Consider the following 19,654-nt stretch of genomic DNA (forward strand, 5'->3'; position numbering starts at 1 on the left):
AATGGGAAAGATACCCCTGGGTACAGTGAGAGGGTTGTTTCAGGAATAGAGCCAGTGGCTAGTAGGGAAGCTGCTGTGTGTAACCAGGAGGGTGGGAGGGCCCGCGAAGCACAGGTAAACTCAGCTCCATTAACCTCGAAAAGGCTGAGCTTGGATGTTCCCAAGACAGGGGACAATGACCTGCTGGTATTCCCCCTTGCAGAAACGTGCCCCCCTTCATGATTCACACACGCAGACACAGAGAGCGAATCTCCTCACAAAAGGATGAGGTGTGAGGTGTTGAGTGAGTGGACCTTCCCCCCAGTGAAGGGGAGGGGGGGTCAGTCAGCTCAGGAGAGGTGCTGGGAAGACATGTTTAAGTCTATATATAGTGCTGGGAGAATGCCCCAGACCTGTGGTATAGTTAAACGTGCTGAGTTACGAGTCCCAGGGGACAAGGGTGACAAGATTAGGCCCATGGCTGAAATGGTGTCCATCCTAAGTATAGGTTACCTTATGTTGTTCCCAGGAACATTGCAATCCCTGCTAGCATTGGCCCAAGGTCACCTTATGGCTGCTGAAGCTAAGCAGAGGTTCTGGAATGTCTACACCACAGGAAGATGGCCGTTTGGGGTGTGGCGGAATTGGCTGGTACTGATCTCAGTGAGTCAAGCCAAACTGCCAGCTGCAGGGAGAATCCGTGCCCAGGAGTCCGACGCACAACTGTGGTGGGCTGTGTCAATGCCAGCCAGGATGGAAAAGGGGGACAGAGCTCCCACTATATCAGTGTGCTCACAGACTATGGGTTTAAGGACACCTGTGTGCTTTTGGTTTGCCATCTCCTGGGAGAGGGGTAGGGACTATGCCCACTGCCCACCCTAGCCACGGCTATGGCGTCAGGTGGTGCCATGACAGACGTCAAGTATAAGGAAGTGTTAGTACAGATTCCGCAGACTCAGTGGCAGTCTGTCTCAGCACAGAGACCACTGCTACCCCTCCAGGTGATGTAGTTAATAGCGCACTGATGAGACGGTGATGTGGGTCACCGTCTCTGTGCGCCATTTTAAAAGGGGGAGGTGTAACGATCAGATCAGGTGATCGATCAAATTAACGTATGCCTCCTGTTATGATTATTTGTTCGATCAATGTATGTCTGATATTGTTGTAAAGTTATGTCTCCTGTGAGTATTGGAATCAGGACATGTCTTTTATTATGTGGGTAAACTGTAGGTGACCCTGGTTTGAGTTTGAGGCCTGTATTCCCTCTGTTTGACATCTGTAAAAATCCTCTGAAGTTAGGATGTCAGATAAGATCGGAAACCCCTCATAAACCACATTGGGGGGGGGGAAGAGCAATAGTGTCCGGCCAACAGGCCAAAGGTTCTCTGCCCCTCCACTAAATTACCTCTTATCACTTGAGGAATGTGTAAAATCTACTTCACAGCAGTGGACCAATTCTTCATTTATCCAGGGAAAAGTGATCAGCATGGAAAGAGTCAAATCCCAAGGGTGGGAGGGATGAGGGAGTTTGCAAGGTATAACTAAGCTACTTCTCTCTATGGTCAGTGTCACTACCTGGGGGTGTAGCAAACAGTCTGTAAGCGACCAGAGATTTCTTGTGGAGACCCCCAGCACGTCAGGATTGGTACTTACGTGTAAGATACAGTTCTGTCATTTCCTTTTATCCCTTTTTATTTGTGAAATTGCATTTAACCTTGTGTGTACTTTTAAAATCATTGTAATATCTTGTAACCATTTTCTAAAGCTCTGTAGTATTTCTAGGAATAAATAATACATATTCTCAGTCCTGGTTCTGTGTTCTTAAGACTCATTAGCCTCACAAGAGTGGTCAGCGTTACCTTAGTTTATATTGTATTGTGGGGTCAGGTGCGAGCCAAGCCGCCCCTTGCGCAGTTTCAAGCGCTAAAATCAGGTTTTGGCTGGTGGCAGTATACCTCAAAGAGGGGACCCGAGTGTCCAAAGTGAACCCCAGTCCCGGCCGGAGCTGCTCAGATTGACGTATCGGAGCAGGCGACCGGTGGGTCCGTGACAAACTTGGAAACGCCTGTGTTTTCCCTGACACTCCTAGAAAACAGGTGGTTACCTCCCACAAACACCGGCTTTCTGTCAATCAACTTGCATACGACTAGTGATCAAAAACTATATTTACATACATATACAGTGGTCGAAGTGGGGGTACCCAGAAAAGGGGACATGGCCACTCAAAATGGCATGTTTACTTAACAGGACAGGGGTGAAGAGCCCTTCATTGCCTTCCTTATCCCTCATCACCATAATACCCCCTCATCACCTTCCTCTGCCCCCTCATCACTATCCTTTGCTCCCCTCAATACCTTCCTCTGCCCCATTATTACCATACTGAGCCCACGTCACAATCCAACAATTGAGAATCCAGCCCCCCCCCGTTACCTTCCTCAACCTATCATCACCATCCTTTGTATATTGCAGATGCCATAATATCTCTTTCTGTCCACCCATCATCCACAGTACCTCAATTGCCCTGAACCCCCCTCCCACCAAAATGATCTTGCATCCTTAGTCAGTATATTTTGCAATAATCCCCAGGTGTTCACCCTATCCCAAGCCAAATATACATTATGCACCTAAATGTTAACCTTATCCTATGCAGGTGCACCTTTACATCAGTTGCCCCTTTTATACCAGCAATGAGTCTTACCCAGCATCTTACCTTTGTAATGCTTTTAAACACACATGTATGGGCACTCAGGGATTCACAATTCATACTGCCCATGTGCATGTAACAAAGGTTAAACAACTGGCATGTATGACCTACTGTAATGCTTGTGGTGTGTGAAGGAGACTTTGGCTTTAGGCTGCTCAGCTGGCAGTCAAGCATAATGTACATAAAGTAATGGTTCCATCAGCAAGTTACATTGGCACAGCCATCTGGCCGTCACCTTTACACCCCACAGCACATCTGGAGGGGTGATAGCTGACAAGCATGGAATAAATTAGGCCCAAATATAATTCCTCAGTTGTCACCTGCAAGTTGTGTCCCCCCCTCCTCCCAAGTTCTGGTGCCCCAGGCTGCAGCCTAAGCAGTCTATTGGTTAATCAGGCACTGTATACAGCCTTGGGGTCACCACATACAGACCTTTTATGAATATCCTACTACATATATATTTTAATGATCTTCATTCTTTTTTGTTTTTAGTCACTACAAAAATAAGTAAAACTATGGCAGTGGTTAAGGCATATCTATGGCCAGCAGCCAGATTGCACCACATGACCCAATAGTGCCTAAGAATGGGGGCATGGCTTATGACCACGGCATCCCTGAGAGGCCTCACCCACTTCAACACAGGCCATGTCCCCTTATGGGTACACACATGGCTCCGCCCTGCGAGCGGCACATTCTCCAAGATCCCAATGTTGGGAGGTATGGTTAAGGGAGTTGGTTAATGGATAGATTAGTCTTGGGTTCCCAAAGCTCTACAGCAGAGATGGGGAACCTTCGACCCTCCAGTTATTGTAGAACTACACATCCCAGCATGCCCTGCTCCAGTTTAGATATTTGTCCATTCTAAAACTGTTGCAGGGCATGCTGGCATGTGTAGTTCAACAACAGCTGGAGGGCCGAAGGGTCCCCATCTCTGCTCTACAGCTTCCATAACTATTTGAAATCTAATGGGTCTTTCTATAGTATTGAAAAAATGTGATAGGGTCACAATGCAATGCAACTGTTAGAATGTGGCCAACATACGCACATTGTTCCTACTTCTCCTTTGGATAATACTAAAAGCACTACCTGTGCTCTGCAGCCGCTGCTTCGGGAAAGGGGTGCAGAGGGCCTTCCTGCTGTGCAGCCGGATGGTAGGGAGAGGGGGGTGCAGAGTCTGCAATCTGTGTAGCGGCTTGCAGGGAGAGAGGGTGCGGAATGCCACAAGCTGTGTAGCTGACTGGCGGGGACTGGGAAAGGGGAGAGTGTGGAGGGCCGCTTGCTATGCTGCTGTAAGGTGAGGAGGTGGGTGCTGCGGGCTGCCTGATCACTGCTGGACACAGTGATCAAGATGCGGCTGCTACAGTATTAAAAAAGGCCTTGCCTGATGTGTCGGTATACCAAACCCCACAAAACCTGACAAAAGAAACCAACCATGGTTATATCTTCTAACTTTGCTTTTCCTTCTCTTTTTCCTCTCTTATTATTCTGTCCTTTCCCTAAAGTATTTCCTCTCTCTTGCCCTGAAAATGCCCTGATATCGCCCCATTAGGCCTTGATTCAGAGATGGAGGCAAAGTGTTTGCAGTGCTGTGCTGTTTGAATACAGTAGGCAAGTGATTATTGTTGGACCTTTGAAAGACCATCAAGATGCATGTGCAGTGGACCGCACATGCATCTTGATGGTCTTTCAAAGGTAAATTTGTAGGCAGTTTGTGGGAGGTTAGGGGGGTGGAGAGTCATATGCAGATGTTTTGTTACTAACTGGGTGGCATGGCCTACCTTATGACTGTGTGCCCTCATGCACAGTTGTAAGGCTTTGGTGTCTCACATGCAATGGGTTGCTCAGATATCCGATGCGACCACTGTGCGACTGATGTTGCATCTTTGTAAGCAAATGGTTGATCAGACCCCATCACTGGATGTTTCTGTACAGTTCTAACTGCTGCATTATTAACATATTTTTGCTGAGATCTGCTACATTCCAATATGCAGTTGCAAATGTTACTGTGTCCACCTCTAAACCAGGTTATTCTGATTCACTCAGAAAGACACAATCACTCTCTAATGGATAAAACCATATGCACTGCAGGTGGGGCTGATGTAACGTGCAGAGAGAGTTAGAATTGGGTGTTTTATTGTTTCTGTGCAGGGTAAATACTGGCTGCTTTATGTTTATTTACACTGCAATAAAGATATCAGTTTGAAGTACACCCCCCACCCAAATCAAACTCTCCCTGCACATGTTACATCAGCCCCACCTGCAGTGCATATGGTTTTGTCCATTAGAGAATGCTTGTGCCTTTCCGAGTGAATCAGAATTACCCCCTGAGTTATTCACTTGTGTATATAATTATCCCTATTTACATTTGTATTGGCGTTCTCACAGTCACATGCAACTTTGTTCTGTAAAGAATGTGATGAAAACATGTATGTACTATTTGGAAATTACAAATACATATGTATGCACAAACAATCATATTTTATTAGAAATACTGTCAAAAAGATCTTACTTCAGAGATGTTATATGTCTGTTCCACAAAGAGGGTACTCTCAATATCCAGTATGTATTCATGGGACACAGTCAATGCAGTTATGAGTTCTTTTAGTCCATAATGTACATCTGTACAGCTTTCAAGATGAAGAACCTGGAAAACAAGACGTTAACAATGTTGTTAGTGACCAATAATTGTTCTAGATTATTTTCATGTTGCTTCTAGTAATCAAGCTATGGTACTTTTATTGAAAAATTTAAATAAAATATACCTTCCAATATCTTTCAAGGGAGAGTCATGACGGCTCTCGCTCAGAAAGGGTCATGGGTCAATAAAAGGGGGCATGGTTTCACACCATTTAACATCACTAAGAGGGCATGCCCAGGGCTCTGTAAATGATACCGAATGTACACAACTCTGGTTTCAACTTTGCACAAAATTTGTTAAATTATAACATTGTAGAAAATTATTTTCAGGCTATGTATATATGGTATATATGAAATAAAAATGCATTCTGTGCTTAGACTTGGGCCCCATGCCCAATATCTCTAATTATGGTATGCAAATATTCCAAATGATGGAAAAGCCAATAACCAAAATATTCCTGTTCACAAACATTTTGAATATGGGAGTCTCAAACTGTATATTGAATATTGTCCTCCCAACCCATATTATGTCGACATGCATTGGGTCAACCACTGAAGGTTGACATGGCTTAGGCCGACACATGAAATAGGTCGACAGGGTCGACACAAGCCTTAGGTGACAATGACAAGGTCGACAGTCAAAAATCAAAGTCTTACACTTTTTTTGTTTAGATGACATGTGCCAACAGGTGGTATTTCATGCTCTACCATCCACTGGGGCGTGGAACGAGAATAGAAAATATACAGATTGCGAGGCACCGAGCCAAATGAGGGGAAGCAGTAGACTTTGACAGTGTCCATGTTAACTATGTCGACATTCAGGGGAAGAAATTGTGAAAAACTCATGTCAATCTCATGCTCTCCAAAGTATTTTAAGTTATCTGAAACAACTGGAAAACTCCCCCCAACAGAGGGTTTAGAGCAGTGTTTCTCAACCTTGGTCCTCAAGTACCCCCAACAGTGCACGTTTTCCAGGTCTCACACAGAATCACAGGTGCAATATTTAGCTTCACCTGTGATCTTTTAAATTGTGTCAGTAAATAATGAGTTCACCTGTGCACCTGCCAGGTGACCTGGAAAATGTGAACTGTTGGATGGTCTCGAGGACCAAAGTTGTCAACCACTGGCTTAGTGTCTCCACACCCTGATTGAGTCTTAACATCCTCCACCGGCTCCTTCAACTCCACCACCCACTTCAGCTTCTTCTGCTTCTAATGCCTTTCAGCTCCATTTACCAACACCGAACAAGTTCAATGGAAATCTCAAAGAATGTCGTGGGTTTTTTAATTAGTGTGATGTGCATTTCCTACTCCTTCCATTAAACATCCCCACTGCTAAGTCTCGTGTGGCATATATATAAAGTTTCCCAGTGGCGTAACTAGGGCTGCACAGCCCTAGCAGTGGCGGGGGTGAGGGAGCCGGTGCCTCTTTGGACAGGGTCAAAGTGTTCTAATGGAGCTGGAGTGAGCTTATGCAGCCTTGTGTGAGCTAAAGCAGCCTGCCCAGCACCCTTTCACCATGGCCGCCGCTTCCCCTTCCACACTGTGTGCTGTGAAGAGAGCAGCGTTCAGGTGCCCCTCTCAGCGAACGTTTTCCTCCCAAGCTAGGCTGCCACAATGTGAGCTTCTGCACCTGTGCAGAAACTCATTCATCCTGGAGCCGCGTGATGTGCTGTCACTTTGCCTACCCCAGCTCCCGGCAACCACCCACTGTACAACCCAACCATATTTCCTCTTCTACATGCCTTACCCCACAGCCTGACCCTAACCCCCTGCCCCGCAGCCTAAAAATAACTTGACTTCTACATGCACTACCGTCCCCCCCCCCCCCCCTCCCAACAGTGAAGGTACTGTTCATTCTGGGTGTCAGTGAGTTGTTTTACAAAAAATGGGAGTGGGGGAGGCGCCAGGATTATTTTTGGCATGGGGGAGTAAAGTTTCCAGTTATGCCACTGTAGTTTCCTTATTATCTGGTTCATTGCTCAATTGGGTGTCTACACTATGGGAATGCGCATACCTGCTGCTTTCTGATTATGCTGCCTTTATATACTCTTTCAAGAGTCTCGAGCCTGGGAGAGTGACTTCTGCTGCTTCAGAGATCCTTTAGATTCATCAAGATAGTTGGCCAGTAAGCCAATATATCATTCAGTTTCAAACTCTGGTCTCAGAATTAAAATTGGATGAGGAAGTGCTGGTATTGGCATTCTGGAATTGTCTGTCTGGTCATTTAACGGATGACTTAGCTACCGGGGACATACCAGCTAAACTGGATGACCTTATCTCTCTGTACAAGAAGGGTGATTTGCATCACCAAGAGCAACAGAAATGAGAGCAGAAATGATTGTCCCAAGTTCCAGTCTTCACCTATTCAAAGTGCACCACCTTCTGTGTCTCTTCCCCCAGAAGAATCAATTAATTGGTTTCGGTTATCAGCTGAGGAAGGATCACGACACAAGAATGAGAATACTTGCATGAATTGTGGGTCCGCAACTCATCTCGTCCTAAGTTGTGCCCATCGGCTGGGAAAAGCATCCTCCTAGGCCGTAATCGATAGGTCAGTCTAGGAGAGGCCAGTCCCACATCCTCTTTATCCAGTCCCACCATGGTAATCTCACCGACGATTCCACAAGGTTCGGTAGTGGTCAAGGCCTTACTCAATTGCGGGTATAACGGAAACTTCTCCTCTCATCAAACAGACCTGCAATTCTCTCTACCTACCAGATATTTTGAAAAACCTTTATTCCTTTCTGCTGTGGATGGGAGTTGTATCGCCAGTGGTCTAGTTACCTCTCAGACCTTACCCATCCATTTCCAAACTGGTGCTTTGTATTATGAAGAACTAATATGTTTGGTAATTTTGAGGTCTTCACAAGATTTAGTGTTGGGGTTACATACATAGTTACATAGGGGCAGATTTATTAAGCTTGGAGAAGAGATAAACTGGAGATAAAGCGGAGAAAAGGTAAAAGGAGATAAAGCACCAGCCAATCAACTCCAAACTGTCTTTTTCAAACACATCTGATTGGCTGAGCTTTATCTCCTTTTACCTTTTCTCTGCTTTATCTCCAGTTTATCTCTTCTCCAAGCTTAATAAATCTGCCCCATAGTTACATAGTAGGTGAGGCTGAATAAAGACTTGCGTCCATCTAGTTCAACCTATGTTTATTGTAGCTAATCCCTTGTTGTATAGTATGTTCTGATATTTTAAAGACAGATTGTTACTTATTCATACCCGTGGATGTTTTTAACCAATAAATGTTTATCCAACCTTATTTTAAACGGATTTATAGTGTCTGCCGACACCACTTCTTCAGGAAGAGAGTTCCAAAGTTTGACTGTTCTGACTGTAAAGAAATTTTTTCTTCTAGATGAACAAAATCTTTTTCTTCTAATCTAAACTCGTGCCCTCTTGTCCTAGATTCCTGTCCAGCAGAAAAAAGGGTGCTTGACAGTTCCTTATATTGGCCCCTGATATATTTGTACATGTTGAGCATGTCCCCCCTTAAACGTCTCTTCTCTAGTGTAAATAGTCCCAGCTTGCTTAATCTCTCCTTGTAGCTTAAAGTCTCCATTCCCCTAATAAGCTTAGTTGCTCTTCTTTGGATTTTTTCTAATTCTATGATGTCCTTTTTATAGTGTGGGGCCCAGAATTGTACTCTGTATTCCAGGTGCGGTCTAACCAATGATTTGTACAGAGGCATAATTACTTTTGAATCCCTAGTTTCCATGCCCCTTTTAATACATGCTAGAGTTTTATTGGCCTTTTTAGTTGCTATATTACATTGAGCACTACACCCTAGTTTGTTGTCTATTTGGACTCCTAGATCCTTTTCGAGTATTATTATTCGAGAATTACCCAATTCATCCCCACGTAGGTTATAACTAGCACACTGGTTATGTCTCCCAAGGTGCATGACCTTGCATTTGTCCACATTGAACCTCATCTTCCACTTTTTTGCCCACTCGTCTAGATTGTCAAGATCATTTTGAAGCGTGGTGACATCTTCTGATGATTTAATAACTCTGCTCAGTTTTGTATCGTCCACAAAGATGGATACATTGCTGAGTAACCCTATCCCAATATCGTTAATAAAAATGTTAAACAAAATGGGCCCTAGAACCAAACCCTGTGGCACTCCACTTAGAACTGGTATCATATTTGAAACTGCACTGTTCACAACCACTCTTTGTTCTCTATTACACAGCCAGTTACCTACCCATCTGCAGATATTTGCCCCTAATCCCAGGTCCTCCATTTTATTTATCAACCTCTTGTGTGGTACGGTGTCGAAGGCTTTAGCAAAATCTAGGAAAATCACATCTACAGCATTTCCATTCTCAAGGTTTTTGCTAACCTCTTCATAGAAACCAAGTAGATTAGTTTGGCATGAACGATTTTTCACGAACCCATGCTGGTTATAACTGAGTAAACTATGAAGGTCTAAATATTCCTGGATCCCATCTCTTAAAAATCCTTCAAATAGTTTACCCACTATTGATGTTAAACTAACAGGTCTGTAATTAGCGGGATCCTCATTTTTTCCTTTTTTGAATAATGGCACTACCTCTGCTATTCTCCAGTCTTTTGGTACCTTTCCTGATGATAGTGAATTATTGAAGATATAATGTAGAGGGGAAGCTAATTCCTCTTTTAATTCCATTAGTACCCTAGGATGAATCCCATCTGGCCCAGGTGATTTATTTGTTTTGATTTTGCTGAGCCTCAATATTATTTCCTCGGTAGAGAAATCAATATTGAGGTCTGGCTTGTTCATCCCATTTGTGGTATGTGTGCGTTCCTCAGTCTGCTCTCCCTTAGTAAACACTGATGAGAAGAACTCATTTAACAGTTCTGCTTTACCTTATCCTCTGTAAAACTTTTTCCAGTGATATCGGTTAGTGGGCCTATGTTGTCCTTAATTATACATTTACTATTTATGTATTTGAAAAACTTCTTGGGGTTAGTTTTGCTTTCAGTGGCTATGCGCTCTTCATAATCCCAGTCATGCGCTCTTCATAATCCCAGTCATGCGCTCTTCATAATCCCTTTTAGCTACTTTGATTGCCCATTTGCAAATTTTGTTTGATTTTTTGTAATTGGTGAACGCCTCCTCATTTAAGTTATTTTTATAGAATTTAAATGCTCTTGTTTTATTGTTGATTGCTGACCTAACTTTTTTGTCCAACCATGGTGTCTTTTTTTTTTTAATTTACCCTTATTTACTTTAGGAATGTATTTAATAGTTAATGATTCGAGTACATTTTTTAGAGTATCCCACATTTCCTCAGCATTTCCTCAAAAACAGTTTCCCACACAATTATTTTTAGGGCTTCTCTGAATATTTAAAAGTTAGCTTTTCTGAGGTTAGTATTTTTGCCGATCCTTTATGATGTAATTTACTGAAGTTGATTTCCAGTGAAACTATATTGTGGTCACTGTTCCCTAGATGTTCAATTACTTTTGTGTTTGAGACTAGATCTATGTTATTTGTTAATACCAAATCCAATAATGCCTTATTAGGAGTTGGAGCTTCTACCGTTTATGTGATAAACTGGTCTTTAAGTAAGCTTAGGAACCCACTGCTTCTTGCCGTTTTACATGTTACGTTTTTCCAATCAGAATCAGGTAAATTAAAATCCCCCATAATTAATACCTGACCCTGATCTGATGATTGTTTGATTTGGTTTAAAAGAAGCGACTCGTCCCTTTCGTTTATGTTCGGAGGTCTATAGCATACCCCTATTAAGATTTTATTAGGTTTTTTGTTATTGTCGGTTATCTCTGCCCACACGGCCTCAGTGTAATCTTCCTCTGTACCTGTGCTCATTTCTTTCTCACACGATGTTAAGTTATTTTTTACATATGGGCACACACCCCCGCCCTTTCTATTTTCCCTATCTTTTCTGTAGAGTGTATATCCCTCTATGCTTAATGCCCAGTTGTGCGACTCGTTACACCATGTTTCTGTAATACCAATAATATCATAATCATACCTTCCCCGATTTTACATGCTAAGCTTCTTGTATTTGCCAGTAGGCATTTTAATTTATGTTTATTTTTATTTGCATCCCTAACATTGTGTTTAATTTCTCCTCTGGACTTATTTGTATTCCTTACTAACTTCCTCATACCCACCTCTCCCTCAGGCTCTCTACAGACCTCCCCACCATGCCCACTGCCTGACTTATTTACAGTTTTGAAACTTCTTCCTATGTTGTTTACTCCTTCCCATACCCTAAGGTCATCTGTACCTGAGAGCTGTAATGAGGTAAGATTACTGTTATTACATAATATTCCTTGCGTACCCTGCGAATTACCCACGATATTCCCCTTATTAGTACCCCGGACATTGCCTGTAACTATGTCCTTCCCCCCATCTCCTCCCCAAAATTGATTCTTGACCCCAATCCTACTATTCTCACTATGGGACCCATAGTATCTAGCTACCCCCACCCCCCATCGCCTAGTTTAAAATCTCCTCCAACCCTCTAACCATCCTTCTCCCCAGCACCGCAGCCCCCTCCTCATTCAGGTGCAATCCATCACGGCAAAAGATGGCGCCTGACCGAGAAGTCCGCCCAGTGTTCCATGAACACAAATCCCTCCTTCCTACACCAGTCCTTTAGCCACACGTTTACCTCCCTGATCTCGCTCTGCCTCCCTGGGCTAGCGCGTGCCACTGGTAATAATTCTGAGAATATTACCCTAGATGTCCTCGCCTTTAATTTCTTACCTAATTCCCTATACTCTTTCTTGAAGACATCCCACCTACCATTAACTTTGTTGTTGGTACCGATCTGCACCAAGACCATCGGGTTGCTCCCAGCCCCTCCCAACAATCTGTCCACTCAGTCCGCGATGTGCTGTACCCGAGCACCCGGGAGGTAATCACGATCCCGATAGCAGATTGCCCTATCTGTTCTCCTGATGATAGAATCCCCTACCACCACTATCTGACTTGGTACCTCACTGACTGTCATCCCGTTTGAGCTAGAGGGACCGCTCCTCTGGTTGCTAGAGGGAACAGTCTCCTCCAGCTCCGTCATTTCGTCTCTATGCTCCGCCGAAACTTCGTACAACCAGGCAAATTTATTCGGGTGAGATAGATCCGAGATGTCGTGCCTGTCCCTCTTTTTTCCCCTTCTGACCATGACCCAGCTGGCTACTGGATCCTCCTCATCTATCGGTGGCCCCAACTGCAACTCCTCCACCGTTCTATCTAGGCTAGCCTTGGCTTGGTTGCTAAGCATAATCCTCATGTTGATTGGGTCACCATGGAAGTTACAGACTGGAGTCTTACTTGACTTCAGAAATGCATTACTCAAATTACACCTCTTCATCAGACTTCTTCTAAAAACAACAATTTTCTACCACCACAATACACTTCTTTCTCAGATGTTTTCAATAAAGGTGCAGTGGATATTTTACCTCAACTCTCAGTTCCAGAGACTGAAAATATGTCTAACTGTATACAAGAGAACTTGAAAAAAGGATTTATAGGACCACCTACTTCTCTAGCCAGAGTGCGATTCTTTTTCCTTTAAAAAAAATATATGGAGCTCTTAGACCCTGCATTGACTATAAAAGTTTAAATGACATCACCATCAAAAACCGATACCCCCATCTGTTGATTAAATAATTATTTGATAAAGTTAAGGGAGTTGCTCTTTTCATCAAATTGGATCTCAGAGGAGATTATAATTTAATATACATTAGAACTGGAGACGAATGGAAGACTGCTTTGAGACTGTGAATACCACATAATGCCCTTTTTTGTTGTGTAATGTCCCAGAAATAACAATTCAAAAATTAGATCTTCTTTATAAATCCATTTGTCGTTTATCCAGACGATATATTGATCTTTTCAACCTGTCTTCACGCTCATTGACAGACGGTTTGGGAAGTCCTAACCCGTCTATGCCAGAACCACTTATATTGCAAACAAAGGAAAATGTGTTTTTTGGGACTCCTTTCATTCCTTTTCGGACCATATACTGCAACTGGTCTTCAGATGGATCCGGATAAAGTCAAAGCCATAATTGATTGGATACCTCCTACTGCCTTGAAAGTAATTCAACACTTTTTAGGGTTTTTAAATTATTACAGGGGACCCAGTTGAGATTTTTCCACCTTGGCTGCCCCTTTCATCACCTTAACATACACAGGGCAGACCCCTCCCAGTGGTCCCTGGAAGCTTTCACTGATTTTTCTCAACTCAAGAATGCCTTAATCTTGGCTTCTATTCTTCCACAACCAAGTTTGGAAAAATCATTCTTCCTAGAAGTTGATGCTTCAGCTAAGGGGGTTGGAGCCATTTTGTCTCCAAAGGTAGAGGATTCCATATTGCATACATATGGGTACCTCTCCAAGAAATTCTAACCAATCAGATAGGAACTATCTCATCGGGGGGAGGGGGTATTTATATAGGATCCAAAACCCGCGAAAATCCAAAAATGTGATCATGGCGTTTTGCCTTAATGTGGGATCCGAGTCTGATGGGAAAACCAGAGTCGAACTAGGATCCCAGCTTGGATCGCAAAGTACGTGGGATCGGGGTCTGGTTCTCAGAGAATTGGACTGAGTCCCTGCAAGTTCATTAATGGGCCGCATGCTGGGACTTGTGGTTCTCCAAGTCTCAGTATGCGTACCAGGCTTGCTGGGACTCATAGTTACACAGCAGAACCCAATAGTTTATTTCTATTTTTAAACAATCATCAGCCCGGTACCCACAGCCCAGGGGTACCGGGGACAGTCCCAGGCTTCAGCCTGCGTAGGAAAGTTCTGGAGGGGGACCCCTTCAGTGGTGGGTTCCCACTTCCCCAGGAATCCTGCCCAGGCTGATTGGCCAGGGGGTAATGCTTTGGCCAGTGGGACCTTATATAATAAGTGCCCCCTGGCTGTGGCATTACCCTGCTGGTTGGTTGGGCCTGGTGCTGGTTCTCAAAATATGGGGTACCCCTACACGTTTTGGCCACGTATTTTTGGAACCAGGACAAGCCCTTGGGACTGGAGCTGGTTATAAAAATACAGAGAACCCTACTTGTTTGCATCCCTGATCTTTTAAAACCAGTGCCGTCTCTTTGAGCCTGGGGCTGGTTATGGTCGGGGGACCCCACGTTGTTTTTTTATTATTTATTTATTTAAAAAAAAAAATTTTACACTGCAGCCTGACTGATCCATGCAGGCTGCCGATACCAATTTAGCGGCTGTACATATGGCCGCTAAATACAAATGCATATCTGACACAATACGGTTGGCTACGCCGTCGGCTGAATACAAATTCATAAATAGGATGTCTTAGTAAATATGCCCTATTTACGAATCGTATTTCTTAAAAAATTTGGCCGTAGCTAGTTGCACTGATTCATATTAAGAATACGAATACGACTGAGCCGTATTTGTATTATTAGCTGCTACTAACTTCCACAAACAAATCACAGTGTTTGTTTTTCTTATGGAAAAGGATCAGCTTGAATAGTGCTACTGTAGAGTATATATTTGTTTAATCCCACATATACCAAACTAGGTGATTCATCGCGCCCTACGGACACTCTTCACACTGTGGTAATGGGCTCTGCCCCCTTAACCTGTGAAGGTCTTTATTGTGTGAAATAAGTTGTAATGAAGTTGGATTTGAAGAGAATATATGTTAATAGAGAGGTGGATGGGTGAGTGCTATAGATAGTGGCAGTGCGTTGCATTGGGTGGGTGAGGGTTAGGTATCCAGCTCATGACATTGACACCACGGTCATCTTGCCACCAGTGTGCAGCTCAATCAGTGGAGGTGCGGGGAGTGATGGGCGTCCGAGGATGGGGCGGTACATGGAGGAGAGAGTCTCAATAGACAGAGAATTGTTCTCTCCTCATACTCCCAAGATTATCGGCTCCGTCCGCCAATCATAAGCCAAGAGCCGCCCCTTCCCTGCATCTGCTGTCAAATGAAATGCCTGGGAACTGCCCCCTCCTGTCCCCTGTTAGTGGTAGCAACTTAATCCTGGGCAGCCGGCAGGGCACACAGCAGCCCCTATGTACTTTCTGTACATACTGCTGTGCCCCACTGCCTTCCTAGTGCTGAACATATTGCTATGCCCACTGCCCCCCTTTAGCTCTCCTTTATATTAGCCCAAATATGTGTGTATAACTCTGGGCGGAGTTTCACTCTGTCTCTGCCCAGCGTTATACACACACTCACAGAGTGACAGATCTGGCTAAGTATATAACAGATAACTGGTTGCTTTGGTTTGATTATAGACCTTGACCCAGATGTACCAAGAAAATAACACACCCACATATTATAGTCTGCTGACAAACATAAGAGTAGTGAGAATCATTTGTAAAAATTACAGGCCTGCAATGCAAATTATGTTTTGTTTTATTTCTAAATGGGTGTAATTCATTTTGCATGACACACATGATTTTTTCATATGTACTGTAAATAACAGAGTCTGCAAGGGGGGCATGTCCTGATAGGAAGAGGTAGACATTGAACGTTTAACACACTAATGTATTTGATGTTATTCATTGCCAGTTATTTAAATAGCGCACAAATATTACGCAACACTATACATAGAATATTTGGATATTCACATCAGTCCCCAGTGGAGCTTACAATCTATATTCCTCACAACATGTACACGTACTGGGAAGGGGGGCCTTGCTAGGAGGAGCATGAAAAAGACTGAGTATGCCTTTTCTGGGGCACTCTTTATTTAATTATTTAATTATTAAAATATGACTTTTGTTTTTATTCCTTAAAAAAGAACAAGAAATAAAAAAAGAAGAAATGGGATGGTCTCTATCATCGCCTTATTTGGAGATTGGGCAACGCATCAGATTATTATACAAAATAAATGACTATGTTTAAAAAAAGGAAGGAATCCATGAAAGTCATTTTCTGAGGAACCCTGCGAACCCTATAAAAATTAAGCTACATATTGACCCAGCGCTGCAGACAATCCCTGTTTACAAAAAACTTTTGACTTACTTTTGAAATAGACTGAGATTGAATATTTCTGATTGGGATTCAGCAGCTGCGGGTGAAAGAGCGCTCGAGGCTGTGTGGACTGATCTTTTGCTTAAAGTGACATACCTTTCAATCCACTGGGACAGGGACTGATGTGAATGTTCAAATATTCTCTGTAAAGCGCTGCGGAATATGTGTGCGCTATATAAGAAACTGTTAAATAAATATTAATTTGCATAGTAATCATAATTCATCCTCTTAGAGAGAATCCACCAGTTCCTAAAAATACTGAAGCTCATGTGTCACAATATGGATCATACAGTAATGTTTTCTTGTATTAATACCACCTGTTCATTAATAGACAAATGACTTTATATAAAAAAATTAAATACAGCATTTCTCTTCTCATATATTAGTAATAACCAGGGCTATTTTTGTGCAGGCTCTGGCAGGATCTGTGGCCCTTATTCTAGTTCACTCTTTCTGACAAAATATTTCTTAGATGGACAAAACCATGAGCACTGCAGGTGAGGCAGGTGTTACTTGTGCAGAGATATTTAGATTTGGGTGGGGTTTTACACCTGCCTCACCTGCAGTGCACATGGTTTTGTCCATCTAAGAAATATTTTGTCAGAAAGAGTGAACTAGAATAAGGGCCACAGTTCCTGCTAGAGCCTGCACAAAAATAGCCCTGGTAATAACTCCAAGTGCGAAAGTATACTGTATGTCCTTTCCTGCTAATAGGTCTTATACACTGTATAAACCTGCAGGGTCGGACTAAGTGGCTGCTGTCTACTCCCTTAATTAATTCTTATTAGTAATTTAATTTGTTAATTACCTCCTAATGAGTTACTTTTAATTTGTTAATTACCTCCTACTCTTATATAATATTGCAGCCTTGTGCCAAGCTGTTACAAACTACACTTCTAAGTAACCTTGTCTCCGATATATATAAAATGTATCAATTCCTGTGATCAGAAATGTGTCATTTGTAATAACCTGTATTTAATATGTGGAATGTATCAACATTTTGGTCATTAAACATAAATACAAAACAACCCCTTATGTATCAGCCACCTTAGAATGAAATTGGTAAAAAAAATGTGGGACACTGCTTGTTCTTTTTTAAGGAATAAAAATAAGTTATATTTTAATAATTAAATAATAAAATAAAGCGTGCCCTAGAAGAGAAATAGGGCCTTTTTTCTAGTTCACTCTTTCTGACAAATTCCTTCTTAGATGGACAAAACCATGTGCACTGCAGGGGGGCAGATGTAAAATGTGCAGAGAGAATTAGATTTGGGTGAGTTATTTTGTTTCTGTGCAGGGTAAATACTGGCTGCTTTATTTTTACACTGCAATATAGATCTCACTTTGAAGTAAAACCCCACCCAAATCTAATTCTCTGTGCACATCTGCCCCACCTGAAGTGCACATGGTTTTGTCCATCTAAGAAGGATTTTCCCAGAAAGAGTGAACTAGAATAAGGCCCATAGTCTTTTTCTTGCTCCTCCTAGCAATGCCCCTCTTCCCAGTTTGAGTTTTCTGAACTTGTCCTGGGGGCACCACCAACCATAAAACCAATACAATGGGGGATATATAATAGGATGAGAGATTTAGAAAGTAAAAAATGTGGTAAGAAATCTCCAGGTTTTTTAAAGTGGCAATTATTTACACTGCAAAGCCAAGTCTGATTTTGCAGTGTAAATGATTGCCGCTTTAAAAAAACCCTGGAGATTTCTTACCAAATCTCTCACTTTCTGAATCTCTCATCCTATTAAATATCCTCCATTGTATTTGTTTCATGGTTGGTGGTGCCCGGATTCAGGAGCCAACATCCCCATTGATGTTGTAAATCTGGCACCGGTCTTCTGGCGCTAGTCAGGATGCTGGTGTCAGTATTCGGAACATTGCATCCAGTTCCAGTTTTTTGCATAATTAAAGAACCTTACATTTATCTACATTGAAATGTATCTGACGTTTCTACACCCATATAACAAATGCTATGCGGCCTATACACCTACCATGTATCTGGGCAATCTTTTTACATGCTTAATGTCCCCGATCCCCTGATGTTTTCACCGATAGGTGCATACGGTGGTGCCTGTGGGTCAGAGGATCGGGGAATGAGCCTGTAGATGTATGGGCTCCATGTCTCCTTTTTCTGAACATCATTACTGTCATATTTTTGTTTTCCAATTATAAACAGTTTATGTCCTAAGATATTTGCCTACAGGTGTGCTGAAAAAAGATACCTTTTATGAGCCTTTTATAACTGTTACCACTGACATATTAAGATCTATATTTACAGTATGAACTCTTTGGTGTTTTGTGCAGGACAAGTCCAAATCAATTGATAGTAAGTAGAACTATGCCTTCTCTTTACATACATGTAAAACATTGAAGTTAATTTTAATACTAATGCAACAATGCTTTTCCTATGTTTTGTAAAAGATAAGTATTTACTGTAAAACTACTATAAGCGCATTACTGTACATGTTCATCACTGTCTTGTTCAGTGCTTTTTTATTATTTTCAATTTTAATTATTAAAATTCAGTCAATATCTTTACCTTTTTCATTTGGGTCTCAGTATTGCCTTTGGCTCCAAGACAGACCAATGCCAGAGCAGTTAATACTGAAAGGGGCGATACTGCCACATTCTGGTCACTGCTCATTTGTTTAGCTAAATCCACAGTGAAATGGTTATTTGCAGTAACGATGGCATCAATAGTGGACATGTTGTTATCTACATTAAGTAAACAAAGTTAGACTCCAGATTACAGTAATATTCGTTTCATATTAATACTATTTAGGGTAATTACAAACTATTCATATAATAAAAGGTTTTGATATGAATGAAAACAAAAGGGTATAGTAGAAGGAAATTCCTGTTAAAATCATTTGCAAAATTAAAAAAAGAAACATTGGGTGAGATTTAATAGGATGAGAGATTCAGAAAGTGAGAAATTTGGTAAGAAATTTCCATTTTTTTTAAAGCGGCAATCATTTGCACTTCAATATTAAACTGGTTTTGTAGTGTAATTGATTGCCGCTTTAAAATAAAACCTGGAGATTTCTCAACAAATCTCTCACTTTCTGATTCTCTCATCCTATTAAATCTCCCCCAGTAGTTGAAACATATAGTGGGAATAATTACTCTCACTTCCACCATCTACTTATACATATTTTTAATGGCCATTTAATGAGGATTTATCACAGCTTTAAGGTAGTTGTTTTTAAAGCCCTCACTTTTTCTAATAAATACATTGGTGGATACTAGTTCCTGGGAGTACTTCCAATTTAAATTAGGGGAGCTTGTGGTGTTGGACTACATAATAATCTATTAGTATTTTGGTAAGTAAGGATACC

General features: G+C 42.1%; 1 protein-coding gene across 1 annotated transcript in view; it reads right to left on the reverse strand.

Moving 5' to 3' along the window:
• LOC146079545 (ovalbumin-related protein Y-like) overlaps positions 1-19,023 on the reverse strand; it is a 57,089-nt gene extending 38,066 nt beyond the window's left edge. Inside the window, exons 1-2 of the mRNA XM_083186278.1 lie at positions 18,856-19,023; positions 5,193-5,327 (exon numbers count right to left, since the gene is read on the reverse strand). Coding sequence (XP_083042404.1) covers positions 5,193-5,327; positions 18,856-19,023 — 303 coding nt within the window. The remainder of the gene's footprint in view (positions 1-5,192; positions 5,328-18,855) is intronic.
• Between the last annotated feature and the right edge of the window lie 631 nt (positions 19,024-19,654).

This window comes from Crinia signifera, chromosome 5 (genome assembly GCF_055691185.1).
Source record: "Crinia signifera chromosome 5, ASM5569118v1, whole genome shotgun sequence".
NCBI classification, from domain to species: domain Eukaryota; kingdom Metazoa; phylum Chordata; class Amphibia; order Anura; family Myobatrachidae; genus Crinia; species Crinia signifera.